Source organism: Aspergillus pseudodeflectus (genome assembly GCF_044049435.1).
Source record: "Aspergillus pseudodeflectus strain CBS 756.74 chromosome Unknown BJX68scaffold_7, whole genome shotgun sequence".
Classification (NCBI taxonomy): Eukaryota; Fungi; Ascomycota; class Eurotiomycetes; order Eurotiales; family Aspergillaceae; genus Aspergillus; species Aspergillus pseudodeflectus.
In genome coordinates, this window is record NW_027263783.1 from 195,613 (window position 1) to 220,358 (window position 24,746).

Genomic DNA, 24,746 nt, shown 5'->3' on the forward strand with positions numbered 1-24,746 from the left:
ATGCCATGCGGCTGGACGAGGAGGGTGGAGGTGTTCCACACCTCATTTTAGGATACGAGCCGCATGGTGAAGCTTGTGGACTGCTCGACGGGGTGTGAAAAGTCTGAAGGGGAGGGTGAAGTATTGATGGGATATAAATGTGAAATGGAAGGCTGAGCTTTTGCTTTTGGTAAACGCCTTTCTTTCTCAACTCTCGTTGTCGCCTCTCCCTTCTGGGTATCTTTTCAACTTTCTCCTCTTCTTGTCTCTCCTTGATCTTACAAACTTTCACTATCAACATGGCCGCTCCTCTCGATGCACCCACCGCGGCGACGCCCGGTCGCAACTGGACGCACTCATTCTGGGAGTTCTGGACTCCAATCGACACCTGTATGTACTCCCTCGCAAAAGACCTCTCTCCGTCTCGACTGTACACTAACAAACACAGGCCTAATGGGCTGGTGCTGCCCCTGCATCCTCTTCGGCAAGACCCAATCCCGTCTCGAAGACCCCAGCTTGACAAACTACAGCCCTATCAACGATAACGTGCGTTTCTCTCCGACCTGCCCCCTTATAATCCTCTTCCCCCCTATCGCAACCTCCCACTAACCCTTTTATTGTGTATAGTGCCTGATCTGGTGCGGCCTCAACTGCTGCGGCGCCAGCTTCCTCATCCGCACAAAGAAACGCGACGACCTGCGGAAACGGTACAACATCACAGAAACCCACCTCGAGCGCGTGCTCAAGATGGAGCCGGGCTCTATCAAGGCGAAGCATGGGGTTGAGGGGAGTATGGTTGAGGATTGCCTGGGGTCGTTCTTCTGCCCGTGTTGCGGCGTTGTGCAGGAGGAGAAGGAGGTTGTTAGACTACTGCAGGAGGGGACGCAGGTTGCCGAGGGGTATCGGAAGCCGGATGGGATGGCGTATCCTTAGGGTTATATGTTTATTTGAGGGGCTCAGGATGAGCAGATGTGGGTTTGATGTTTGATATCCATTGGATCGGGTCGTTTCATTGTCTAGGGTAATACTAATTATGTTGTTCGTCTTTCGGTTATATGTTGGCGGTCGTAAGGAAATAGTTCTAATGCTCACTGCGATATGTGGCAAGGGCGCGGGTATGAGCCTGATATCAATGCATCCAGACGACGAGTACATGGACGAGTAGGTGCAGTGAGATTTTATCCAGGGATTCAAGTGAGGCATTGAGCGAATCGTAGAGATGCTACGGCTCAGAGTACGCGAGTGTATGCTTCATCGCACGTTGAGCAAGAAGAGATTCGGCCAATCCTTGACGGAAAGAAGGTAGAAAGATGTATTGGTATATGTACTCTAGCGATAAAGCTTATTCACAGAAGCGTTGAAGTACGAATCTCAGGGATATGCAGCACAAAACCAGTCAACGGTAGCGATCGCGCGACGGAGTCTAAACAACAGTCGCAGTCGTATTCACAACCTCGAAGAAAGGCCAGTTTGCAGCCTATCGTCGCATCAGCACAAGCGTCCAAATCCCATCACCCGTCGAGAAAAGAACAATAGGGGAGAGAGAGGAACATACCCCAACGAGAGCCGCATGCGCAACACCAACGACAGCAGACCCCTTGGCGAGATCCGCGGGAACAGTGACAGTAAAGTTCTGATACGGCAGGCCACTCAACTCGTGGTATTCGGGCTTGAAAGGACCGTTGTAGAGCACTGTGCCGAGGGTCGATTCGGCCGGGAGGCAGCGGCCGTTGTTGCAGGGATAGACGCCGATTGCGACGGCGATTTCGCGGGAGCCGGTGAGGGAGTTCTTCATTGTATTAGTAAATGGCTAGGAGGGAGGATAGAAATAACGTCATGGAATATTTACAGGACGGGTGACTTGAATTATGGCTTCGCTGCCGGCTGCGAGCGTGGGGCCTTTGGGGAGGTTGACAAAGACGTTCTGGGCGAGCGCAGTGGCTGCGAGGGAGGTGAGGATTGCAAAGGTCTTCATTTTGAATGGGTGGACGAATTAAACGAGCGGAAAGTCGAAGGTGTTGTTGATACAGATGGATGAAAGAGAATATCGGGTCAACATCTGCAGCGAACTGGGAGTTTTATACCACAGGTCGACGGTGAGGCCAAAGAGTGAGACATGGGCAGGCGATGATCTCATGAGAGATGGGGTCATTCGCCGCCAATCTCACCCCCGTTGGTTCCGCACTGCGCTCCTGCACGGCCCGCCCAATGAGCGGCTGCACCGGCATCTGGAGAGGATGCTAGCGGTGACGATCACCCACCCTTTTCTTCGGCCATTCGCGTCGAGCTTTTTCGAGGGATGACTGGGCTGAGACATGTCTGATGCTTTGGAGCCAGTCGGCGGATTGTTTTGTTAGGCTGCGCTCGTAAAAGGTGCGCAGGGCAGCGTCAGGATGGTAAGACTAGACGGTCTTTAAATAGTATCACATTTGAGAAATGATGAGAAATTGGACTTGAGCTTGCAGAATTCGATCAGTCGCTATGATGTTTGTCATCTCTTGTTCTGTCGTGGCTACATCGCCGCTTCGGGGCTGTCGGCACTGGACACCGAGTATTCATCATCAACACTTGCAAATATCTTCCTAGCATCCACAGACGGATGAAATGTCGCATGCTTGCTCGATAGGCTATGCGAAAGACGTAATCCTCCACAGCCTCAAACCTGTCGCTCTCCAGAGTTCCTTGGGGTAATAGGTACGAAAACAGTCCCGGTGATCGAATGATAAGGCCGCCCACACCGTCGCCAGCATCAGTCCGTTGTCAAGGACAGTGTTCGTCGCACCTGACTCACATCTGCCTTGCGTCGTATATCCCGCCTTAGTAACATACTTGGCCCACGCGGAAGGGTGTCTCCTTTGACGACAATCACCCAATTACTCGGGTAAACAGGCAACGAAATTCATCGACAGAGAGACGCGCCCACTCAGACACTAAGCGGGGTCACATACCACAGTTTCCTCTCGATTTCGAGTTCAGGCTCATATTCGCGGCCGATTGTGCGCCACCATATAGAGGTCATCACCCCAGGACTCGCCAGGCCACTGCCCTACATACATAGCCTTCGTGAATTCCCAATACTCAGGTCGAAAGCCGGCAGATTCCCAATCCACAATAGCGCTCAGCCGACCATTCTCAACAAGAAGGTTTGTTGGGTGTAAGTCAGAGTGGGTAAAGTAGAATTTTGAATGTTCGCGCGGGGTGAACTCTCTCCATTCGGCTACCTTGGCATAGGAGCCACCTAGATGACTGGCAAGGTGGTTATTGAAATCAGCTTCAGTCTTGAATGGCCCTCCCCGACCGCCATCTGGAATGCGATGGTCAACAATCCCATTACCTAGCGCATCGCAGCTCAAGTATGGCGTAGTGTTTGGGATTCTGCGTAGCTGAGCAATACAGTCTCTCATATTATCAGCAAAGCGATCGCGCTCTGCATAGGACATCCGGTGGCATACGTCCCCGACTCGCACGCCACAAACGCGTGTCATCAAAAGATTCGAAACACCATTATGCTCCCATGTGTCGGTTAACCTTGGGGCAGGGATGGTGGTGTAGTTCTCAACAAGCTTAAGAACATGTGCCTCATTTCTTGGAGCCCTACATCGTTTCATGTATAGACCAAAGGGCAGCCGCTGAGTCCAGACACTTGTCTCGAGGGGTACATCTTGCGGCCGACTTTTCCCAGAAGTGTGTGGCATAGTACTCTCAAACACTGAGGCGGGCACAGCCATACCGATTTGAAAAAGGATGAAACAGGCGTGGGGAGGAAATGTCTAGAGATCAGTTAGTGAATAATATCATAAACCAGGTAATCCAGACTTACTCCATCGTGGATGTGGACGCGGCCAACCGCGATTGACTTCATCTTGTATGTAGAATAGATGCAATGCTGCCGCGAATCGGTAATGAACGTTGATCAGAGAGTTACTAGGGAGATGGAGCCCCTTAGGGTCAGAGGTGAAGAGCTCAAACAGGTGAAGTAAGCCATCATATGGAGTACCATCCCCAAAAAAACAGGGCAGATGGTTGTTCCACGCGTTATGTACCCATGGCATACTGCGAGGTTTTCGTCAGCAATGTACCCTTAGACATTAAGATACAATCATACTTTCTCACGATATCCGTCCCCACAGCCAGGCATACGACGACGAAGTATCTCAGACTGTGTACGGATATGTACAAGCCGCGCCCGAATGGCTCGATGAATGCTGGGTGGCAGCAACAGCACATTTACAAGAGAAAGTGCGGGATCTTTGGATTCGCTGACAGATAAATCTCTCAGACGGTCAACGGAGGCGCTAGAAAGGAACGCCTCCAACATGTTGGGCAAGGAGCTCTATCCTCTGGTCAGAACATGGTCAGGAAAGCCGGAGGAGTGCAACTCACATGCTCAGCAGACTCCAGATCGCCATACAATAATGGCGGGGTAACGTAGGCCGGCTCTATACTAGAGCCCGGTGCATGTCTTGGAAACATTCTGAGTGTAAAGACCTCGCCATCTCTTTGCAGAGCAAGATACGAAGTTGGAGTGGAATCGGGTCAAAGGCCGTTACTGGTATGGTCGGCTGGCATGAAACGATACCAAGATTCCATAAATTTACTTCGGCTTGCAAGGCTTCTCCATTCTTCCAGGAACTGGCGCAACGAGCTCTCGACATTATCTACTGCCGCCTGTATTCTTGACCGGAGATACTGAGCTGCTGCTTTCGGCTCGTCGGCCGATTCAACAAAGTGCTCGAGAGTCAAGTGTTCGGTTGGTGAAATGTCAGATGCACGGATTAGTTCCAGGGCCGCTTGAACGCTCGCCATCATTCGGAGTAATTCAATAAATCACAGCAGAAAATATATCGAGCTTTCTTATCGCTGTCGTCACTGTTAAATGTGTTGTCTTGTCGCTGAGCGCGCGGCAAAGGAGCGCTGGTCACACGGCCGTCCTCGCTTCGGATCAATTTCCCACCTGTTTGAGGGCAGGTCGGCCTGAGACTAATGATTGGCTGGCTGCGCACGGCCGCGACAAGGCGCATGCAGGTGGGCGATAACACAAGCAAGAGATGCGGCGCAGCTGTTCGAGAGAGCTACTTATGCATGTCCAGAGACCTGCGTCTGGCGCCGCCGCCACCTTTCTTCCTCCTTACCCCGCGGCGTAACACCCGTCTTTACTACAGCCGCAGGATATTGGTCTCTTTGCTCGTCGTTCCCGGAGCTCATCGTGAGAACCAGGTCGCCATGAACTCCGACAGGGTTCCTATTGGCTTCGACGTCAATGGCCTCTACGTTCTCGTGTCCGAATCGGTGCCGTCAATCAGTTCCATTGGGGGTTCTACCTTGCACTGAGCAAGCAGCATGGTCGGGTGTACCACATGGTCAACAACATCGACACCAACTACGTTTCACAGCGCTCAGATTGCCATGCATGGGGAGCAGCTCCGCTTTACGAATTCATGGCGGAGGTCGTCGGCTTTCGTCCAGCAGATCCTGGGTTCCCGAGCCAAATGTCTTTGTGCGGGGAATCCAGTCAACAACCCCCCATGACGAAGTTGGGGTTTTAGAGCCATCTTCTGGCCGAACCTATCCAGTTGGTCCGGGTCCGGGCTCGGGCTCGTGTTCGGCCTCGGGTTCAGGCTTGGGTTCGGGCTCGGGTTCGGCCTCGGGATTAGCAACACTGCTCGCATGTCTGAGGTGGTTAGTGCGCATGATAACCATGCATGTAGAAAGTCATTGGACATCCTATTCCCTTGTCAAATAAGGTGACCAGCCATAGTGTTAGTATGTAGTACACGATGTGTTAACCAAGTTCAAAGAATCATGAAAGCTGGTATACCAGCACACTAAATGCCGTCTAACAAGCTTTCAGCCACTCAGTTTCGGATGCTTGATTCCCGAACAACCTTTTGGGATGGACCCCCGCAAACATCCCGGGGTAGAATCTCGGAGGCGTGCTCGGGGTTTCCTATTCTGTGTTTGTAAAATTCCAGCGGTTTGACGAACATTAGGGTTATACCTTTCTGATCTCGGCATGTCGAGTCCGAAATGGACTTTTGGAGAAATGGGCACCAAAAATGCGGGGAATCTCCCTGAGGTCGGGGTAACGTAAAGGAAGTGTGTTCTTGGAGAAACACACTCCAAAAATGCGGGGGACTTTCCTTGGTATATGGCATTTAGGGAGTGTTATATATAGATAGAACAGTGTGCCTACTGCTAACACAAAGAATAGTGTCTTCCACATCCCACGAACTTTTATACATATAGGAACTTTTTTTGACAGGCAACACTTTAATCTGCACTCGTGATAAAAAAGCATATTGCACAACAGTACTGGCTCTCGCCTGCAAAAAAAATGGCTGGGATAGTGGGGATAATTTCTATTCTAAGTGGTGCTCTTTTGCTTTTGGCCCGATTGCTAGTGATTGGAAGAAGACCAAAGGGATACCCACCAGGGCCACCTACACTTCCTGTGCTAGGTAACCTTCATCAGGTATGGGCTATTAATCACATGTTTTCCCTTTATAAGCACTATTAACACCTATTCTAGATCAGAAGCACGGAACTTCACAAGCAGCTACAGAAATGGGCACAGCAGTATGGATCAGTCTTCACCCTTATGCTTGGTACAAAGACGATGGTTGTCCTATCTTCGGATATTGCGGTCAAGGAGGTGCTCGACAAACAGAGCGCCATTACCAATGAGAGAGGGGACCATTACGTTGGCCATGAAATTTTAAGCGGCGGCGAACGAATGCTTCTTATGGTCCGTCCACTGAATGAAGTCTTACGCGACTAGGACTAATATCTGCCAGCCTGCTGGCCCAAAATGGCGCTTGCAGCGGAAAATGATGCAAAGGATGCTCAATGTGCAGGTTGCGAAATCCTACCTACCGTAAGGCCCCTTCTGCGCGGACCAAGAACGGTTGCGCTGTATGCAACTAACACTCACTAGGTACAATATTATTGAGGGCAAACAAATGCTTTACGATTTGCTCCAAAGCCCGGATGATTTCCTCTACCATATAAAGCGGTACGGCAAAACATCCCGCACTGATTACTGATGGCTCTTCTTTGCTCCAAATTAACGGTTTAAATAGCTATTCGAACTCGCTGTCCACCAGCATGACATACGGGTTTGTCGCATTGAAAGGATTTCTAAGCAGCTATTAACAAAAAGCCAGGTGGAGAACACCGACATATGATGACCCAACCATGAGGCAATTCCTTCAGGGGTATGCAATCCCGTATAATATCGCTTTTCAATCCCCTAACCGCAACCGCAGGATGGAGTACTTTACCGAAGTTATGCAGACAACCACCGCTTCGTTGGTCGACGTCTATCCAGTGCTGCGCTATCTTCCCCACTTTATGCAGCCTACACTGAAGGCAGCTAGTAACTGGCATAAAGAGGAAACCAAGTTCTACTTGAGACTCTGGAACGATGTGAAAGAAAAGATTGCGCAAGGTACAGCAAATCCGTGCTTCACAGCTGACCTACTCCAGGCCCAAAAAGAGGAAGCATTTCCTGACAAATTTGGAGCCTACCTGGCTGGTGGCTCACTGGAGGCCGGCACAGACACAACATCCAATACGTTGTATGGCTTCGTTCAGGCGATGGTCCTGTTTCCTGATGTTCAGAAAGCCGCCCAAGCAGAGCTCGATCGAGTTGTGGGTGGCCGGCTTCCAGTAATGGAGGACCTGCCTGAGCTACGGTACATACGCTCATGTGTCAAAGAATCCCTCCGTTGGATGCCGACTGCTATAACTGGTGCTGCGCCACATGCTGCTAAGCAAGACATTCAGTTTATGGGTTATGTTATCCCAAAAGGGTCACTCATTGTCAACAACGTCTACACAATTCACAATGACCCAAAACGTTATCCAAACCCCAAAAAGTTTGATCCGGCCCGGTATCTAAATGATACGCAAACTGCGTCTGAGGCCGCCCTTAACAGTGATGTCTCAAAGCGGGATCACTTCACATTTGGTGCGGGTCGGCGTTTATGCGCTGGTATGCATGTCGCTGAGCAATCACTATTTTTGGGTATCTCCCACATACTGTGGGCCTTTGATATTCGCCCCGCCAAAGACGAAAATACCGGAAAGGATTTACTGCCCGACCAGGATAAATATACCGAAGCGAATGTATGTATGCCAGCCCCTTATTCTGCAATCATTACACCACGAAGTGAGCAGAAGGCGGAGAAGATAAGGGAGGAATGGCACAAGGCCCAAAATGAACTTACCGAGCATGGTCAATGGAAGCAGATCCCGCAGGGTATGAAGTTCAATGCTATTTAAAGATCTGGTTTTGCTGGTATGTGCTGCTTTCTCTATATCTGCTCCAAAGAAGAACCCTAATTTGAGACAACTAAGGTGCCCTAGTGCGCCCTAGAGAGCCACCAAATGGAGAAGATCTTGATCTCCAAATATTGGCCAGATTGATTGTTGGAAGCCCCACGTATCGCTCCTTTGTCTTCCACGGAAGGTTCTAGCACACATATGTCACATGTCTTCTTTCATGTCATCTAGCTATATCTAGCAATTCTCTAGCTAGATAGCCTCATCCTTCCTACGCAGATCTGGATACATCTGAATGCATGCATCTTTTTTGGTCATGGCTGAGTTCTCTCCTGGAGCCGTAGCATGCTCTGTCATTGATAGGTCTCCCTTTTTAACTGTTGATACTCACTGGGTATCTGCCTAATGTCTGCAGTAATCTTGCCTTAATTCTTTATTTCCTAAACTCCAATGGCCATTACTTGCTTTCATGTATTTAAGTCACGGTCTCCTATAGTGCCTTTTTAGCTATGTGGTTCTAGTAAGCAGTGGACCAGATTATTACAGTAATAAACTCTCGTGGCGATGGTTGACAATCCACGATAGGACGCACAATTCCTGACAATGAGTCATTTCTTTACGCCGCATCCAAAGCATGCTCAGAATGCGCGGATGCAGACATCTCTCCTGGGGTGTCGAACAGCACAGTTTGGGGGTAGTCCCTGGGCGCTCATGCGAGTACCTCAAAACCCGAACGGGGTTGAATACCACAGCTGCTGCTCGACTTCAAGCTCAGGCTCATATTGACGACCGAATGCTCGCCACCAGATGTCTCTCATGATACCCGGACCCGTCGTGCCATACATTGCCTTTGTGAATTCCCAATACTCGGGCCGAAATCCAGCCGATTCCCAGTCAACAATGCCACTCAGTTGACCATTCTCCACAAGAAGGTTGGAATGATGCAGATCTGAATGCGTGAAAAAGAACCGTGTATGTTTCCGTACAGGCAGGTTCTTGCGCTCGATGAATTCTGAAAATGGTTCGCCAAGGGGACTCGTGAGGTAGTTGTTAAAGTCGTCTTCAGTTTTAAATGGACCGCCTTTGTTGCCAGGGAGGCGGTGGTCAGCAATCTGTCCCCCGAGCGAGTCGCAAATCAAGTATGGTGCAGAGTTGGGTATTTTGCGCAGCTGCTCAACGCAGGCTCGGACGTCATCAGCGAAGCGGTCACGTTCCTTGTAGGACATTAAATGGCGTACATCGCCAATGGGCACGCCTGGCAGGCGTGTCATTAGAATGTGAGTGACTCCCTCATTCTCGTTCTCCCAGGTGTCGATCAGTCGCGGCGCTGGGATCGTGGTGCGCTCCTCAATTAGTTTGAGAACGTTCGGCTCGTTCTTGGGGGCTCTAATGCATTTTTTCATGTATAGCCCAAAAGGTAGGCGTTGAGACCACACATTTACTTCAAGCGGATATAACGTTCGCCCTATTTTCGCCAGTAGGTTGTAGCACGATACTCGAAGCCATTGGGGCACACAAAGCCATAATGACTTGAACGCGTGCGAAACGGGTCCGAAGAGGGGAGGGCCTGGAGAATATCAGCGGCCGGTACACAATAAATGAGTTGTGAGCGGCTCACATATTGACGGCCGAGCCCATCCTCGATTCACTTTATCCTCGATAGAGAAGAGGTGTAAAGCGGTCGCAAATCGGTAATGAACATCGATCAAGAAATTGCTTGGGAGGGGAAGACCTTTGATGTTTGATGTGGACAGGTCAAATGGTTGCAATGTGTTTCGGAACGGGGTGTGGTCGCCTAGGAACAGTCCAGTGGGTTCTTCGGGGTATTGCTTCCACATTTCGTACTGTTTTCTCCGTCAGCCCTGACTTCAAACATTGGGATGACTCTGGCCATACTCCGCATTTATCGAGATACTCATCCTGCCAAGCGGATGACCAATCAGTGGGTCGCGCAGACCGCAGACTGATATCCACATGCCCAGCTCGAAAGGCATTGTGAATGCTTGGTGGTAGTAGTAGCACATTGCGAAGGGATGTTGCATCGTCTTGGGTTTCGTTTTCAAGCAGCGTGTGGAGGTAGTTAACGCGACTGCTAGTCAGAAAGGCGTCTAGCATGTCAAGCAAAGTGCCCTACCCATCGTCAGAAGGTTATCGCGCAAAGCATTGCCCAACACTGCCTCTCACATCTTTGGCGGGATCTAAGCCCGCGATCATAGACGGTGGGATTACGTAGGCTGGCTCTACATTAGAGCCCGGGACATGGCTAGGGTGAACCCTGAATGCGAAATCACGGCCGTCTCGTTCGAAAGCCAAATCCCGGACATGCTGCGGTATCCGGTCGAATACCAATACTGGGTATTGTCAGTTAGAAGAACGATGACTAAGGGCAGATCATACATCTGGAGGCAAGTCGTCTCCATTGTCGTTTGAAATTACGCAGCGAGTTTCCCACAGAGTCAGTTGTGTCCCGAGTTCTCCCGAACAGATACTGAGCTGCGGCCTCGGGATCCACCGCTGATTCAATGAAGTGCTTCAGAATCAAATGTTCAGTGGGTGAAAGGTCAGCACTGGTAATAGTCTCAAGCGCCAACTCAGCGTTTGTCATTTTGGATCGAGCTAAAGCAAAATAGCATTCCAGAACGTGGTTGTTTGATGAATCGTCTGCGGTGTTGACGCTGCTGGCTGGTGTCGCATCCGCGGTGATCACCTGAGCCAATAACGGAACAACCTTCCTCCGTCGCGCCCTGCCAGGCACCTTCCTAAACGGGCGAAAGACAGTGAATGACTCTTCTTTGAGGGCATTAACTGGCGTCAGAATCATCATTGTGTGGGACTCGTGCGCCTTTTGAGGTACATGGGTGGGTAGATCTCTGCGGCGCAGCACTTGTGCAGTCCACAGACACCCATCATTGGCAGCCTCAAGATGCAGGCGCTTATGGGCGGGTAATAGCACTTTTGATGTGTTACTCCGTTTTCTTCCTGTGTCCTCATGTCTCCCTCCCCAGAGGCTCAACACTTTTTTCCTTATTGTATCATCTCTTATCCTCCTTCAAACGCAAGCTACCCTTTCCCTTCCCTTGGAAATAGGACCCATGCCCAGCGACAAGCTCTACTTCGACCCCAACGGGCTCTATATCCTCCTCACGGACATAGGAGCGCGCGACCAGTTCCACTAGGGCTTTTATCTCGCAGAAACCGAGGACCACGGCCGCGTCTACCACCTCATCAACAACAAGGACACCAATTACAAGTGGGAAGACGACTCGCACTGGACCGATGGCGTTCCCAAGTCCAAAGCACTGCTCCTTGCCCACAAGATTGCCGTGATGGATCCCGGCCTGCACAAACCCATGGGTGCCCTGCTGGAGGCAGTCTCGGCCGATCTCCCCGTTACCTGCCGCGTCTGGCTTAAAAGAGCGCTGCACGATCTTGATGGTGCGGGCTTCATTGCGCTTACTTCCCCCAAGGCAGTGGGTGATATAGAGCGCGAGGCGGAGAGGCAGGCTGCTCACAACAAGCTACGTGACCGTCGGACTATCCAATCCAGCACCTGGAGTAAGGCTTAGGGTATAGTAAAACGCACCTGCTCATGCTTCACCTGGCTAACCCGTCTGTCAGGATCACGATCGTTCAACCCGGAGTTGCTCTTGAGGTAAAGTTCGTTGCACATTTGCTTGCTTCACTTAACTAACATACCTGTTAGTACCCACTCAATTGGATCCCAGTCCACCGAGAGACGATAGACGTCCGCGAGATCAGATGTTACAATAGAGCTGGCGGCATTTTAGGTCAAGAAGGACTTTGAGAAGATGATACAGGGCTTGGACTTTGGGCGGTTCTTTTGGATGAGCTACGAAGATATGATTTGGCCGGACTGCGCAGCAACTGGTTTGCTGATCTAGAAGAAGACTTGGTAGCATTTCTCTGCCGCATATTATCCAATTGAAATAATTTCTATCGTGTTCACTCCGTCCTAGGTTGAATCGTATCGGTTCTATATATCCAGCGGGAAAAGACGAACGAACCTATTAGTCTCCGAAGTCATGTCGCTCGAAGCGATACCCATCAGGCCCCACTAAACAATGGCGAATCACTCCCCGACGACCCCTGAGGCGCATGCTTCCCAGTCCCGCGTCTAGCAGTCTCCTCCAACTCGTTTTCATCAAGGTACTTAACCTTCACCCTCCGAAAACAGAAGCCGAACGACAACTTTGCCACAACCTTCTGTGCCAACGTCCTCTCATCCTGCACCTCGAGTCCCTCAACCTCTGTCCTCCCATCTTTGCTCAGATACACCCGATAGCTCCCCGGCAAAAACCTCCCCGGACTCCACACATTCCACAGCAGCGAGTTCAGCAGCATGAGGGTTGCTTCGAAGACGTAAAAGAACCACTCGTACCGTAATACCGGCGTCAGTGCACGGAGGGCGTCAATATTATCAATCTCAACAGTCGTAGACCCCATATGTTCGACGAGGCGATATATACAGCGAATGAAAATAAGCCCCATGCTCGCGTACAGCGTCCGTAGCGGAACGAGCACAGCACGAGTCTTGACCCCATTCTTCGCGCACCGGTAATGAAATACTCCCGCGAGGAGCACAAAAATGATTATAACCGCGAGTTGGAGGGCCAGCGCCGCTATCGTCAAGTGGCTTCCGAGGTCCTGTGTGCTGTGTGAGCCGGAGGGGTTCGAGGCGAGGGAGACGCCGAGGGCGTTGAGGGTTTCGACGAGGAGCATCAGGGCGCCGAATGTTGAGAGGACGCGGGGGGCGGGGAGGGGAGCGTTGTAGGGGGCGTAGTAGAAGAGGCGGCCGAGGATGTGGTAGTTTGCTAGTTCGAGGAGGGGGCTAGATGGATAATTCACATCAGTGGGATTCAAGGGGGCGGAAAGCCAGTGTAGCGTACGGGCAAATGTAGATGAAGACTTGGCTCAGGACAAAGAGGATAAGCACGGTTTTGTCTTCTTCTTCGTAGAGGTAGTTGAAGGAGCCGTATTCGCGGAGGGCGTAGCCGAGTGTGAAGAGGATACCGCAGAGGGGGTGAAGCCCGAGGAGTCGAAAACACTTGTATAGACTATTCAACATATCATTAGAGATACTCTCAAATGGTACCGATTGTGTACACGTACTAGCATTGCCAAAGATGGCCGGCAGTCGATAGTCCGAATAAGACGGCAAATACCACAGGCGCTACCTTGTTCGGAGCATACACGTAGAGGCTCCATAGGACTTTATGTGTCAGCAGAGTATAAATTCATTTGGATCAAGTGGCATACCGGGCTCTCCATCCAACATGATTTGGGTTGAGAGATATGTGCTGGTTGGGTCACAAGTGTCAGTTCGAGAAGATTTTCTTGGTACCGTAAGAAGGTCAGTAGTATATATATTGTTGATGCGCCCCTGACGACAGCAGGCTCCAACGAAAGAGAGATACTTCAGCTAGCATTACGAGTGCCGAGCAAACAAGCCTCATATCGAACACGAATAGAAACTTCCCAAAATCTTCTTGATCTAGATTCTATCTCGACTTCAGGACCGATGCTCTCAGAGCGTCAGACCGGTCAGAGGACTAACCAATCAGCGCCGAGTGCCTGGAGCAAAGTGCTCGGGCCAAGCCGAACACGCGTGTTAGCTAAGCAGCCCATTCATCTTTCGATGTGCGCCAAGATTTACATCCCAGGTTGATGGAGAAGTGTTTTTTTTGTCTCTCCTGAAATGACCTAAGAAAAGGAAGATACAGCGTACAAAAGCGGGCTACTGCCACAGGCTGAAGGGTTATGTACAGGTGACGAAAGGTATCGGCAAAATAGACACTCTCGGCAAAACGAAGCAATGGATCGGATCTCGCTCATGATGGCTGCCCGTCCCTCCTCGCTTGCTCTATGATCGAATTCAGAGCTGCCTGCTGCTCCAGATTTCCCCTAACCAGACCGACCGTCCCCGTCATGATCGTTTCGCACGAGCGTATAAGCTCGTTGACTGCAGTCTGCGTCGGGACCGGCAAACTCTCTACATCAGCCATCAGCTCCTTGAGCATCGCGACCTGATGCTCCAGCTGACGGAACCGAAACGCCGATTCGGACTCTAGATTGCCCCTTACACCCGGCATTGCTGGCACGGGCACGGGAATAGGCATTGGAGCCTGAGACATAGGAGGAGGTATGGGAAACGGGTAGGCCGCCGCCGAGGGGGTAGCGATTCTCTGGACGGTTGAGTTTGGTAAGATTGATGGTTCCTCAGTTCCTAAAACTATGCCCTGGAAGTTCGCTCGCTGCTGTGGCTTTGGATAGACGGTCCTCAGCTCCGGCCGCCGGTTGAATAACGCCGTGATCCATTGCTCGCCAAATGTAATAACCTGTTCCGGTGGATTTTCTCTTCGCAGCATGATCGTCTTCGTCATCTCCATAATGTCTCCCAGAGACGGGCGCGCGGTCTCTTGAGCGGTGGTGATAACCCATTCGACAAGCTCGTTTTCTTCCTGCAAGTTGAGTTTATTGCCGTGCGGCCGGCATTCAGCTTTACTGACGACGCCGTGAAATCTATTGTAGAGTGTATTGTAGGGAACAACAAATTGGCGGGCGGCGCCGCGTATTGATTTGGCCCTTTTTTTGTGGACAGCTCTGACGGCCGCGGCAATTCGGGTTTCCTGGTTCGGATGTCGTTGTGTTGGCGGCATGGTGGCTGTGATTTTGCTGACGACGCGTTGTGGTGAACGCGAGGTGGATCCCAATCATGGATGGCTTCCGGGTCAGACGCCGCATGCTAAGACTAAAGCCACGTGACTCAGTCCTGCTCGAATACGCGTGTTACCTAAGCCCCCCTCCTCTGTCAACACCACTGCATTCAATTCGCAATTTCACTTATTTGCCGTGGAAAGTCGCTATTCCCGGTCGCTCGACGGAATACGCGTGTATCCTCTACCCAGACTGTAGAATCAGTTCGTTCCGGATATGCTCCGTCGTAGCCACAAGAAATCCCGCGGAGGATGCATCCCATGGTTAGTGCCCAGGTTCTCCGCCGCTTGCCGCTATACTAACACCTGATAGTAAACGGCGACACGTCAAGGTAATGGGTTGCCATTTTGTCGAGCACTTACACTAAACCTGCCGATAGTGCGATGAATGCCGTCCGACATGCCTGCTCTGTACCATGTCCAACCGGGACTGCAGTTTTGCATCCGACGCCAAAGGCTCTCCACAGACTTCAAGCCCAGCCGCACCCACTACCTCTAGCCCTCCTTCTTCCTCAGCGAACGCCTTGGAAGAGATTAACCTCAAGCACATGGAACTCCTCATTCACCTAACCACAACGAACGAAATGTTCAACCTCGGCGACGACATCGGCCCGTATCCGACTGGGATTGCATTCGCTTTGAAGCGCGGCCTCGACTCGCCGTACCTTCTATATGCGTCTCTTGCTTTCTCGGCCCGGCATCTGGCATACCTGCACCCCGAGCGCTCTGCGGAGTTTATGCACCAAGCTGTGACACTGCAAACTCGCGCCCTGGCGCTGTTTAACGTGGATAAACTTAGAGTGGACAGGTCGAATTGCGTCGCCATTCTGCTCTTTTCAGCTGTCGTCGGACATCACCTTCTCGCGGATACTCTCATGGAACGGAGCCAGGATGGACTGTCCGGGTTTTTGAAGCGGTATGTGCATTGCGCTAGGACGCACCGTGGTCTATACAGCATCATGATGACGGCGCAACCGCTGCTTATGGGGACTGAACTCGAACCAGTGCTATCGCGAAGTATCAGCTTTACCTCGCAGGACCCGAAAGGTATGCATTGCCAAACGTTCCGCGACTGGATTATGCAGACGTACAGCACCACCCGGGAGGAACGAGAAGCTTGCCTGTGCGCAATTAGATACCTGCAGTTGGGTTTCGATGCGCTCTCGCCCTCCTCCAGACACTATAGCATGCAGTACCAGATGCTGTTTTTATGGAGTGTTCTCGTTCCACCAGAGTTCATAGCCATGCTTACCGTAAAACAACCTTTCGCTCTCGTCGTTCTCGCTTACTATGCACTACTATTGCATCATGGTCGACATATGTGGCAGGTCGGAGGTGCGGGCGAGTATCTATTTGGTATGATTGAGGGGTATCTCGGCTCGCCGTTCGTCGACTGGTTGGAATATCCAAGGGCGGCCATCCGTGGCTCTCGGCACTGATTCCTCGCTCAGCCCCTTCAACAGAACGATCGAGACCTTTACGAATCGGATACCGATAGGTGTCTCCAACTCAGCCTCAGGATATGGTTCGCTGAAGCCAATCATATTCCTGCCCTGATCCACTTTAAGCCGTGCGGGGTGACGGCGACATGACTAATCCAGGCACCAGAGCATCGAACACAGCCCCAGTGACATTTATCAGGTTCTGAACTTTGATGAATCTTCACTCCCCACATCACCCTCCACACTCACAACACCCCCAATTCTAATTTGGCTTTCAATCTTGAAAATGAACTTCAACATCGAACCCGCCGTCCCCAGCGACGCTGCGCGCATAACCGAGATCTATTTCTCCGCATTCACAAACGAACTCAGTCACCGCATCATGCCGCGCACCGACGATGTGCGCGAGTACCAACTCGCGAGGTTCAAAAAACTCGCTGAGACGGCGCCCACAGATAGCAAGACGCACTTCCTGAAGATTGTCGGCAGCGGGTCGGAATCGGACCAGACTCCAGTGATTGCAGGGTTCGCGATCTGGCGGTTCTTCGACGGCGATAGCGCATCTGACGCGAAACATTCGAAGAGCACCGTGCAATGGCCAGCAAGCAGCGACGCTGAATTATGTAATTCGTTCTTTTCCCGAGTGGACCAGGAGAGGAAGAATGCAATTGGAGAGCAACCGCATTATTGTACGTTCCCTCCTTTTCCAGCACAAGCCCGTGGATCCATCCTTAACATGTACAGATCTCGACATGCTCGCCGTAGATCCCGCCTTCGGGCGCCGTGGCTTGGGCGCGCGACTGCTAAAATGGGGCCTTGATCGCGCGGACGGCGAGCGCGTCATCACGTTCATTTCGTCGTCGCCGACGGGGCGGGGGCTGTATGAGAAGCATGGATGCCGGGCGCTGAATAACTATCAGGTTATTCCCGGGTATCGCGAAACGTCCATGGTGAGGCCTGTTAGTGGGCTTTCGAGGGGTTAGTTGGCTAGCGGGCGGGGATTTGGACTTGTGCGGGAGCAACAGTCAGTATGCGTTTAGGTATACTAGGGTCCAGAAACGGAAGAAGCGGTCGTGCCCTGACTTCTTGTACGTTTAGAGGCATTATCACTTTCAGCCAAGACTCGCGTCCCTAGTACTAGTATGAACTCTATTCTGCCTATGACAACGTCGAATAGTGATACAACTCCACAGGCCAAAGTAACCGCATGGCTAGACCACCAGTAGAAGAAGGTTGCATTCACTAAGCCTCACTTCAGCCTAATACATCTATCTGCAACCCATCATGAATCACATCGGGAACAAACGCCCACCGTCACCTACCTCTCAACCTCTGCCGATCAACGTTCTCATACAATCTCCGAATAGCGCCGCCCTGATCTGTGGGGTAGCAATGATATCGAATCGACGAGTAGCGAAAGCGCCGGCCACATGAAGCTGAAGGGATAGCCGGTAACTGGCGGGCGGCGACCACTATGCCTCAAATGGCGCCTGCTACCCTCATGAAAGACATCAACGGCGGCCCCAAAGACCGAATGAGCACAGTAGGGGCACCTTCTACTAAAGTTAGATTTCGCCGTGAGGGAAAATGGTCTGGGCCCCAGAGAAGAGATAATGGTAACGAGCCGTGGAATTCTGGAGTGTGTCGATAGGAACGAGCTTAGAGGTATCGCGCAGTCAGAAGACGTTTCAAAGATGATTCCATTATCGCAGCTCGTGAACAAATGGGACAACTCGCGACAATCTGCTTTTGCTATCCAGTACTTCTAAGTTCGCCAAAATCAAACAAAATTGCCCAGCGGCGGTATCTGGGGCCAAAATAAATACGTCAAGATCATGCGGTCGTGAATGATACTTCGTCCCACCCATAAATCCTCTTCAGACGGCTGGCAAAGTAAATCAACTTATATCCCTCAATGCGTGAATGGTGAGGGCGATGGATCGTAAAGGACCTAGGAGGAGAGAAGTCCTTCGGCGGGACAAAGGTGAAGATTGAACCGAAACGAGGTATCACAGAGAACTTGAGATCCGTCATGGCTGACTGGAAGGCTGCCCAGGTTACCGAGCCTTGCGATTCTGTCTTTGAGAATAGTGTAGAGAAAACGTCGAATGTGGCCTGCTTCACCTTGTGGACGGGAATCGGGTCTGAGCTTTCTGTTTCTGTTGGAGGCGCTTCCGTGGGAACGATGCTGTAGACTGAGGAGTGGGCCGGTCGGGTCTTGGCTTTTTCGCGGCGTTGCTCGACCATAAATGCAGTGCTCTGTGGCTCCGTAAGTGACAGCTTTGCGTCCAGCTCTTTCTCGAGCGCTTGTTCGGTCTCTGTGCTTTGCGCCTGAACGGATGTCATGACTTCTTCAGCAAGGCCGTCGTAGAGAAACCCTAAGCCAACGCCCGCATTTTCCACGATGAAGTTGTCGAGTGTGGCTAGCGCTTCTCTCGCAATACCAGGTTCGAGCAGGTTGTCGATTGGAACAACATACTCGCTTAGGTCGACCTCATCAGAAAGCTCTTCCACCTCGCTGATGAGGGCCTTGATCTTGGGAAGGTAGGCCTGACCCTTCTTGCTGTTTGCCGGGGGCAAGGGAAGGGAGGTTGCTAGAGACTGGATGAAAGCTGCTGTAACAGACAGACCTGCGAGCGCTTCAGATTCCGATTCTGTGAGTTCGCTCGCCAATGTCGGATGCGTGCGAGGGAGATCGTCGAGTTTCTGGATCCATGGAATCGCTTTGAGCGCATCGGTCTTCGTGTCCGTGAGTGTCAGGACATATTGTAACAGGGGATTCTTCTGTGCCAATGACTCCGGCTTGACTGTCATGACAACACGCGTTGCTGCCTTGTTGTCGCCAGCGGAGGATCGTCTGAAGTATTTAGGCGCGGTGAACGTGTGGACATAGCGCTTAAACAGTTTCTGCGCTCTGTTATATTCGAACTGACACACGTTGGAAAGCTCCTGAAGAACGATTGCGCGAAAGGTCTTGTCACGAGGCTTGTCAACCAACCCTTGAAGAAGCCGGCAGACATACTCCCAAACAGCAGCCTCAACAACGGCTGAGTGAAGAACTTCAAAGAACGCAACACTCTTGTACTTGTCGGTATAGAGAGGGAGACGCCGTCCCTTTTCATCCGGCAGCAGTTCCGGGCGGCTCATAAACCACATGTTGACGATCGGGGTAAGAAACGCAGGCTCGGTGCGGCACAAGGTGAGGTAATCCTCGGCAGCAGTCTTCTGGTCTTGAGCGCGAAGAAGCAACTCCGACACTGGCAGTTTCTCTGGCTTCGCAGGCGTGGCTTGCGACTGAGATGGCTTCTTGCGAGAATGTTTCTTCGGAGCGCTGGTGTCTCGAGATGTGGAGCCAAGATCGAGGATGTCTTCGACAAGAATATTGAAGGACTGCAGTGCGTATAGCTGGCGCTGCATAACCAACTCCGCGGTCGCTCGGGGGGCAATGGCACCAGCGTTGATGGCATACGATAGGTCGGACATCGTCTTTTGATACGTCGCGGCATCCCGGACCTTGAATGATTCGCCGTATTCCAGATCGTCCATGAGGCGGGTCAACTCGTAGGGATATACCTTTGAATGGCGGAGCCCCTGCAGCATGCTGGAGCGAATAACCTGTCCATCCCCCGGCTCACCATCCGGACCTTGCAGATACTGTTGGTGGAGTGTGTGGGTAGCTCTGTGCCGCAAGCGCGAGAGGAAGAAATCAGGATCCGGACCTGCGAGCTGCTGAAGGTTAATCTCAGGAATTATCATACAGACGTTGCCCATAGACGTGTCTGAGGAATGCCGGAGGACTTCGCCATTTGCAGCGCCCGCTCTCAACGCTTCCGCCCGCTTGGCGGGACCCCAGGAACGCCATATCTCCTCGATGCGGGTGCCGTGGACCTGGTACTTGCGACCCAGATCCTGTTGGAGCTGTTTGAGGAGCGCCGGCTGCGTGTAGTTCTGCATTGAGGGCAATTTTGAAGCAGATGTGGGAAGGAGGTGAGGTTGTGAGATGACGGCTGTGGGGTAAGTTTGGAGCTCTCCCTTGCGTTTGTGATGATCTAACCCGAATTGGTCACGGCAGCAGGAGTCACGCGCCTTTGTATAGAGAAGCAACACTGGGAAGATTTAATGTTTGATCCAGTACTCTCATCAGTACGGTAGGTAGTATTGCGTGCCTCTTGCTTAAAACAATGGTTACTAGCACTGGTTACCATTTTACCTAACGAGTATACGCCTGTGTCAGTTGCGCGACAGACAAATTTGGGCTATTCCTGCACCTGCACCTTCCTCGCCGCAGCAACGCCGCTAAGCGAGTTCAGCACTCGCCAAATCGAGTACAGAAGCTATCAAAGAAGAGGTCTCTTTTCTTAAGTTGTCAATTTCTTGTCACTTTCTTGTCACTTTCTTGTCACTTTCTTGTCACTTTCTTGTCACTTTCTTGTCACTTTCTTCCGGTCTAAATGGTACATAACTGAATCTAACTGCTTGCTCTTCATGCCAGGACCATCCCACATCGGCCATGGGGACTAACAAAAACGTCGAACTTCTCAACGCCGAGGTCGATGAGGACGAGGAGAGCTTCTTTCGCATCCCCGTTCATGGCAAATCCATCGAATACATTACCAGTGAGCCCAATTTGTATTTGATAGACATGTGCTTCGAACTGATCTTCCGCACCATTCTCCCCGATCTTCCAAACGATGGGCTCGTGCCGAGGAATGAGGATACCGAGAAGTCGCATACCATTCGAACCGAGTTCCCGTCCGTGACAAGATACGGGCACGACGTATACGGTGACTACGGTGACATTGCTGTCGGAGAGTTTCTGAGAGGAGGAATCTACGAGGCCACCTGTCCGTGATTCGACACAGTCGTCGTGGCCAAGTTTGCGCGGCAGGAGTGGGAAATCCAGTACATGGAGAACGAGACAAGGGCATACGACTCGATTGATGGCCAAGGGATAGGCCCGATATTTCTCGGCCACTTGACCGAAGGTGATCGGGTCCTTGGGTCTCTGTTGGAGCGGATCACCAATGCTCGGCATGTCGATTCGAGTGATCTTGCAGCCTGCGAGCTGAGCCTAGGGCGGCTTCACCAGCTGGGAAACATGGCGATACTAATCCATTCAACTTCCTAATAAAAGGGCCGGATGTTTTACTGCTCATCTTTGACACGGCGCGGAAATGTGATGACGCGGATGTTCTACGCAGGGAAGTCGAGGCTTTGTCGGCTGCTCACAGAGCGGCTTATCCTCGCACGCAAATGCATAAGCGGCAAACGCATCCAGATCAGCCGCATGCACCCCTCATAGAAGGGCCCTTCGTCATAGTCCTCTGCGACCGGATCATGATCCATGTCAAGGATATTGATGTATCCCATTGGGGCCTCCGTGGGTTCTTTGTACGGGTCGGGAGATGCAAGAATTGACCGCAGGCATTGCTCGTCAATCATGAGGCAGCACCCAAATCGTAGGTTCGAGTACCTGCTAAGGCCATGGGACTCGACCCAGTTTTGATGGCGCACGAGGACAGTCTCGACGCTTACGCTGTCAAGCCTATCCTTATCATTGATAATGACATTTCGAAATCCGTCCGCTATCAATTGCCCGGCTGCACCTTCATACTTGATCCTGCAGAGCATTGAATGGAACCACCGCTCTAGCTTGGCGAGTCCCGAGGTCCAGTCCTCATCGGATGCGTATGTTGTCCGGTAGATGAAATATCCCCAAGGCCAGGAGCGGTCGACAAGCGCATGCATCTTGAGGAATTTGATTGGAATTACGCGTGGCCCACCAGGCTTTCTGTCCGAACCTTCTCTCGCGGGTGGAGAGTGACTCCCCTGGTGGGAACTTGGGTGATGTCCAAGGTTCTTCCTATGTTTCGTGGTAAAATAAGGATCCGTTGGCAACCGGCAATAAGGTGCGGCCGAGAATAGTGTGATCTTCAAGCATGACGTTAGCTCGCTGCTGGGAGGTAATACAGCTATGCTCAAGTCGAGCAATGCGACCCGGTATATAAGCCCCGGGGCCAAGGACACGTAGTTATAAGCTACGTATCTCCCTGGGTACATTGGATTATTCTTCACGTGAATGGATGATGTCCGCAGCGAAGCATAGTGAGAGTAATAGTGATGCAGCATTGCACTAAACGTTGATCATAGGCACTCTAACAAGCTCACCCATCTGTTCCAACACCCACTCCAAACTTTCAGTGGTCTGTTGAGTCCTCGGATGATCACGGCCGAGCCGCTGCTTACTCCAATCATAACAGAACTCGAGCAGTGGTCGAGCCTCCTCAAACCGACCGTCTATGGCATAAGCCACGCCCAGATTATTCTTTAGTCCAACTGTCAGCGGAGTATCCTCCTGATTACGCCCCTGGAGCGACTCAAGAGCTCGCTCCAAGAGAGAAATCGACCGAGCCGTACCCTCATCTGTGTCCAGTTTTCCATATGTATCCGCGAGGTTGATCACGCAGCGGATGGTCGTTTCATGCGTCTCGCCTAGGGTTGACCGTGCTTTCTGAACGGCGCTCTCTTGAAGCTCGATTGCTCGGTCGATCTGGCCAAGGGAGCGGCGGTCGATTGCCAGCAGGTCCTGAGATACGATTGTTAATGGGTCGTCGGTTCCAAAGAGACGTGTCCGGATTTCAAAGACTTTCTCATGCAGCTCCGCCGCCTCTTCAGAGCACTCCAGGTTCGAGAAACTATTCGCCAGATTGCTCATGCTCGTCAATGTCGGGATCGCCTCTTCACCCTCGACTTCGAGCATGATTTCCAGCGCCTTTTTCTCCAGTTCAAGTCCCTCCGCGTAGCGCCCCTGGCCCTTGAGGTCCAAAGCAAGGTTGCCCAGGCTTTTCGCGGTTTTGACATGATCATCACCGAGCATCCGCTGCCGCCTAGAAAGGACTTCTCTGTCGAGCTTCTCAGATTCCTGGTATCTTCCCTGCGCGCGGTAGCTGAACGCGAGAGCAGTCTGGACTGTGTGGGTCTCAGCGCGGTTCGGACCGTAGTGGTTGTCGCAGAACCGGAGAGCTTCGAGGAGGAGTGCGACTGACTCATTCCATTGTCCTGAGTCCTCGAGCTTTGCTGACTCCTCGAGGAGGGATATAATCTGTTGCCGTGGGCTGGAGTCGGCCATATCCGAGGCAGGTCGAGGAGTGGTTGACTTTTGCGAGGATGATGTAGGGGAGTGCCTCGTATTTAAAGTGCCTAGTCCCGTCTACTCAGGCTCATTCTCGAATCGGTCTAGCGTGATCGTGTACTGTTAGGGAAGGAGCAAAGGATCGCCCGTTGATCCCCATAAGAGCCGTTTCTACCTCTCAACCTCACCAACTCTCATTGCCCTTCTTATCCTCGGGTGCATAACTACGGGATATTTTTTATCGATTGTAATTCATTACTGACTTTGTAGCTCTCTCTGTACAGTACATAGGTAAGCCATCGGGACTACTACCGGGGATGGGCTAAAGTCCAGGCTCCTTGCACGGAGGATAGTCCATTCTACAACGCGTATTTCATCCCTCTCTGGATGAAATATAGCACCAATCATGAGATGAGCATTATCATCAAGAATCTATTCACTTTTAGCTCATTTTGGGCGCTGGGCGTCCAAAGAGGATGAAAGGCAAGAAAGGGGAGCCGAAAAAAAGAGGGGGTCAGCGCCAGGAATGAACTCCAGCCGGGTATCCCATCAGGCATCAAGGCCCTAAAAGCTGGCATACGGGTGTCATGTGTTAAGGTTGGAGTCCCCCTGCGCTACTACCCGACCACCGGACCCCCCGGGGTACAATATAATTCGGGGGGTCATATATATAGAACAGTCTATAGTCTACTCTGAGGTGTTGGCTGGAGTTCTCTACTACATTAGCTACGTGCTCTAACTTCATTTATAAGCTCACTGAAGGTGGGTCGATCCTTCCTAATGCAGTTAAAGGTTCGATATATGGTGTGTGGCCTGTGACAGGACTGTTCTGGGCGCATCTGGCCGTACCGTATGAAAACACAGGAGTACAGATGCAACATGATACTAGCACAGGACCTCGGAAGGTGTTAAGAACATTCTTAGTACATGAGGCTAGTTGAGACAGTTCCTGGCGCTTGAAGATCTTTCAGAATAGGAGTGACGTAACGCACCCCCTTCTTTCCTCCCCTCCTGCAGGCAACGGCCCGGATATTGAGTCCCTTCCTTAGGCTTCCGCTTCGAAAGCCATCATGGATAACACTCCCTTCTTCCGCCACTCTGTGAACAGGCCTCTCTTCCCCATCCGCTTCAACGCGGTGCTTCTGAGCATATCTTGCCCGCCTCACTGTGCAATGT

General features: G+C 51.6%; 14 protein-coding genes across 14 annotated transcripts; 5 read left to right on the top strand and 9 right to left on the bottom strand.

Annotated features, from left to right (window-relative positions):
- Positions 1-278: 278 nt before the first annotated feature.
- Positions 279-912, top strand: BJX68DRAFT_263311 (PLAC8 family protein; the record flags this gene model as incomplete). Its single annotated transcript, XM_071044659.1, has 3 exons — positions 279-369; positions 428-525; positions 607-912. 3 exons carry the CDS (start codon positions 279-281, stop codon positions 910-912), a joined length of 495 nt encoding a protein of 164 aa, XP_070902637.1.
- A 490-nt stretch (positions 913-1,402) lies between these two features.
- BJX68DRAFT_263312 (uncharacterized protein) lies at positions 1,403-1,954 on the bottom strand (the record flags this gene model as incomplete). The annotated part of the gene is made up of 3 exons (XM_071044660.1): positions 1,403-1,456; positions 1,535-1,768; positions 1,829-1,954. 3 exons carry the CDS (start codon positions 1,952-1,954, stop codon positions 1,403-1,405), a joined length of 414 nt encoding a protein of 137 aa, XP_070902638.1.
- A 468-nt stretch (positions 1,955-2,422) lies between these two features.
- BJX68DRAFT_229451 (aminoglycoside phosphotransferase family protein) lies at positions 2,423-3,748 on the bottom strand. The gene has a single exon (XM_071039036.1). The coding sequence runs from the start codon at positions 3,705-3,707 to the stop codon at positions 2,958-2,960; it is 750 nt and encodes a 249-aa protein (XP_070902639.1). The 5' UTR covers positions 3,708-3,748; the 3' UTR covers positions 2,423-2,957.
- Positions 3,749-4,260: 512 nt separating this feature from the next.
- Positions 4,261-4,867, bottom strand: BJX68DRAFT_229452 (uncharacterized protein). The gene is made up of 2 exons (XM_071039037.1): positions 4,363-4,867; positions 4,261-4,312 (listed from the first exon to the last, which is right to left on the bottom strand). Exon 1 carries the CDS (start codon positions 4,786-4,788, stop codon positions 4,516-4,518), a length of 273 nt encoding a protein of 90 aa, XP_070902640.1. The 5' UTR covers positions 4,789-4,867; the 3' UTR covers positions 4,261-4,312; positions 4,363-4,515.
- Positions 4,868-6,313: 1,446 nt separating this feature from the next.
- BJX68DRAFT_279193 (cytochrome P450) lies at positions 6,314-8,280 on the top strand (the record flags this gene model as incomplete). Its single annotated transcript, XM_071048687.1, has 7 exons — positions 6,314-6,451; positions 6,509-6,724; positions 6,774-6,853; positions 6,914-6,991; positions 7,059-7,094; positions 7,143-7,193; positions 7,245-8,280. The coding sequence occupies 7 exons, from the start codon at positions 6,314-6,316 to the stop codon at positions 8,260-8,262; spliced, it is 1,617 nt and encodes a 538-aa protein (XP_070902641.1). The 3' UTR covers positions 8,263-8,280.
- A 291-nt stretch (positions 8,281-8,571) lies between these two features.
- On the bottom strand, positions 8,572-10,927 carry BJX68DRAFT_229453 (aminoglycoside phosphotransferase family protein). Its single transcript, XM_071039038.1, has 5 exons — positions 10,660-10,927; positions 10,447-10,613; positions 10,159-10,392; positions 9,881-10,106; positions 8,572-9,829 (listed from the first exon to the last, which is right to left on the bottom strand). Exons 1-5 carry the CDS (start codon positions 10,865-10,867, stop codon positions 8,985-8,987), a joined length of 1,680 nt encoding a protein of 559 aa, XP_070902642.1. The 5' UTR covers positions 10,868-10,927; the 3' UTR covers positions 8,572-8,984.
- A 1,400-nt stretch (positions 10,928-12,327) lies between these two features.
- Positions 12,328-13,558, bottom strand: BJX68DRAFT_263316 (putative RTA1 domain protein; the record flags this gene model as incomplete). Its single annotated transcript, XM_071044661.1, has 4 exons — positions 12,328-13,111; positions 13,170-13,337; positions 13,393-13,492; positions 13,540-13,558. 4 exons carry the CDS (start codon positions 13,556-13,558, stop codon positions 12,328-12,330), a joined length of 1,071 nt encoding a protein of 356 aa, XP_070902643.1.
- A 399-nt stretch (positions 13,559-13,957) lies between these two features.
- BJX68DRAFT_229460 (uncharacterized protein) lies at positions 13,958-14,988 on the bottom strand. Its single transcript, XM_071039039.1, has one exon. The coding sequence runs from the start codon at positions 14,667-14,669 to the stop codon at positions 14,112-14,114; it is 558 nt and encodes a 185-aa protein (XP_070902644.1). The 5' UTR covers positions 14,670-14,988; the 3' UTR covers positions 13,958-14,111.
- A 117-nt stretch (positions 14,989-15,105) lies between these two features.
- On the top strand, positions 15,106-16,650 carry BJX68DRAFT_229463 (Zn(II)2Cys6 transcription factor domain-containing protein). The gene is made up of 3 exons (XM_071039040.1): positions 15,106-15,260; positions 15,310-15,328; positions 15,377-16,650. The coding sequence occupies exons 1-3, from the start codon at positions 15,214-15,216 to the stop codon at positions 16,433-16,435; spliced, it is 1,125 nt and encodes a 374-aa protein (XP_070902645.1). The 5' UTR covers positions 15,106-15,213; the 3' UTR covers positions 16,436-16,650.
- Positions 16,581-17,604, top strand: BJX68DRAFT_191657 (GNAT family N-acetyltransferase). The gene is made up of 2 exons (XM_071037397.1): positions 16,581-17,127; positions 17,183-17,604. The coding sequence occupies exons 1-2, from the start codon at positions 16,725-16,727 to the stop codon at positions 17,419-17,421; spliced, it is 642 nt and encodes a 213-aa protein (XP_070902646.1). The 5' UTR covers positions 16,581-16,724; the 3' UTR covers positions 17,422-17,604.
- Positions 17,605-18,114: 510 nt separating this feature from the next.
- BJX68DRAFT_229467 (uncharacterized protein) lies at positions 18,115-20,417 on the bottom strand. Its single transcript, XM_071039041.1, has one exon. The coding sequence runs from the start codon at positions 20,390-20,392 to the stop codon at positions 18,272-18,274; it is 2,121 nt and encodes a 706-aa protein (XP_070902647.1). The 5' UTR covers positions 20,393-20,417; the 3' UTR covers positions 18,115-18,271.
- Positions 20,418-20,835: 418 nt separating this feature from the next.
- BJX68DRAFT_229468 (uncharacterized protein) lies at positions 20,836-21,333 on the top strand. The gene has a single exon (XM_071039042.1). The coding sequence runs from the start codon at positions 20,949-20,951 to the stop codon at positions 21,288-21,290; it is 342 nt and encodes a 113-aa protein (XP_070902648.1). The 5' UTR covers positions 20,836-20,948; the 3' UTR covers positions 21,291-21,333.
- A 298-nt stretch (positions 21,334-21,631) lies between these two features.
- On the bottom strand, positions 21,632-22,186 carry BJX68DRAFT_263322 (uncharacterized protein; the record flags this gene model as incomplete). Its single annotated transcript, XM_071044662.1, has 1 exon — positions 21,632-22,186. The coding sequence occupies one exon, from the start codon at positions 22,184-22,186 to the stop codon at positions 21,632-21,634; it is 555 nt and encodes a 184-aa protein (XP_070902649.1).
- Positions 22,187-22,469: 283 nt separating this feature from the next.
- On the bottom strand, positions 22,470-23,589 carry BJX68DRAFT_229469 (uncharacterized protein). The gene has a single exon (XM_071039043.1). It carries the CDS (start codon positions 23,565-23,567, stop codon positions 22,572-22,574), a length of 996 nt encoding a protein of 331 aa, XP_070902650.1. The 5' UTR covers positions 23,568-23,589; the 3' UTR covers positions 22,470-22,571.
- Between the last annotated feature and the right edge of the window lie 1,157 nt (positions 23,590-24,746).

Coding starts and splice junctions, on each gene's coding strand:
- BJX68DRAFT_229451 (XM_071039036.1), bottom strand. CDS start 3,707: ATGGCTGTGCCCGCCTCAGTGTTTGAGAGTACTATGCCACACACTTCT.
- BJX68DRAFT_229452 (XM_071039037.1), bottom strand. CDS start 4,788: ATGATGGCGAGCGTTCAAGCGGCCCTGGAACTAATCCGTGCATCTGAC.
- BJX68DRAFT_229453 (XM_071039038.1), bottom strand. CDS start 10,867: ATGACAAACGCTGAGTTGGCGCTTGAGACTATTACCAGTGCTGACCTT. Junction 10,614..10,659: donor GAGACGACTTGCCTCCAGAT/GTATGATCTGCC, acceptor GACAATACCCAG/TATTGGTATTCGACCGGATA. Junction 10,107..10,158: donor AGTATCTCGATAAATGCGGA/GTATGGCCAGAG, acceptor CGGAGAAAACAG/TACGAAATGTGGAAGCAATA.
- BJX68DRAFT_229460 (XM_071039039.1), bottom strand. CDS start 14,669: ATGGAGATGACGAAGACGATCATGCTGCGAAGAGAAAATCCACCGGAA.
- BJX68DRAFT_229463 (XM_071039040.1), top strand. CDS start 15,214: ATGCTCCGTCGTAGCCACAAGAAATCCCGCGGAGGATGCATCCCATG.
- BJX68DRAFT_191657 (XM_071037397.1), top strand. CDS start 16,725: ATGAACTTCAACATCGAACCCGCCGTCCCCAGCGACGCTGCGCGCATA. Junction 17,128..17,182: donor TGGAGAGCAACCGCATTATT/GTACGTTCCCTC, acceptor TAACATGTACAG/ATCTCGACATGCTCGCCGTA.
- BJX68DRAFT_229467 (XM_071039041.1), bottom strand. CDS start 20,392: ATGCAGAACTACACGCAGCCGGCGCTCCTCAAACAGCTCCAACAGGAT.
- BJX68DRAFT_229468 (XM_071039042.1), top strand. CDS start 20,949: ATGGGGACTAACAAAAACGTCGAACTTCTCAACGCCGAGGTCGATGAG.
- BJX68DRAFT_229469 (XM_071039043.1), bottom strand. CDS start 23,567: ATGGCCGACTCCAGCCCACGGCAACAGATTATATCCCTCCTCGAGGAG.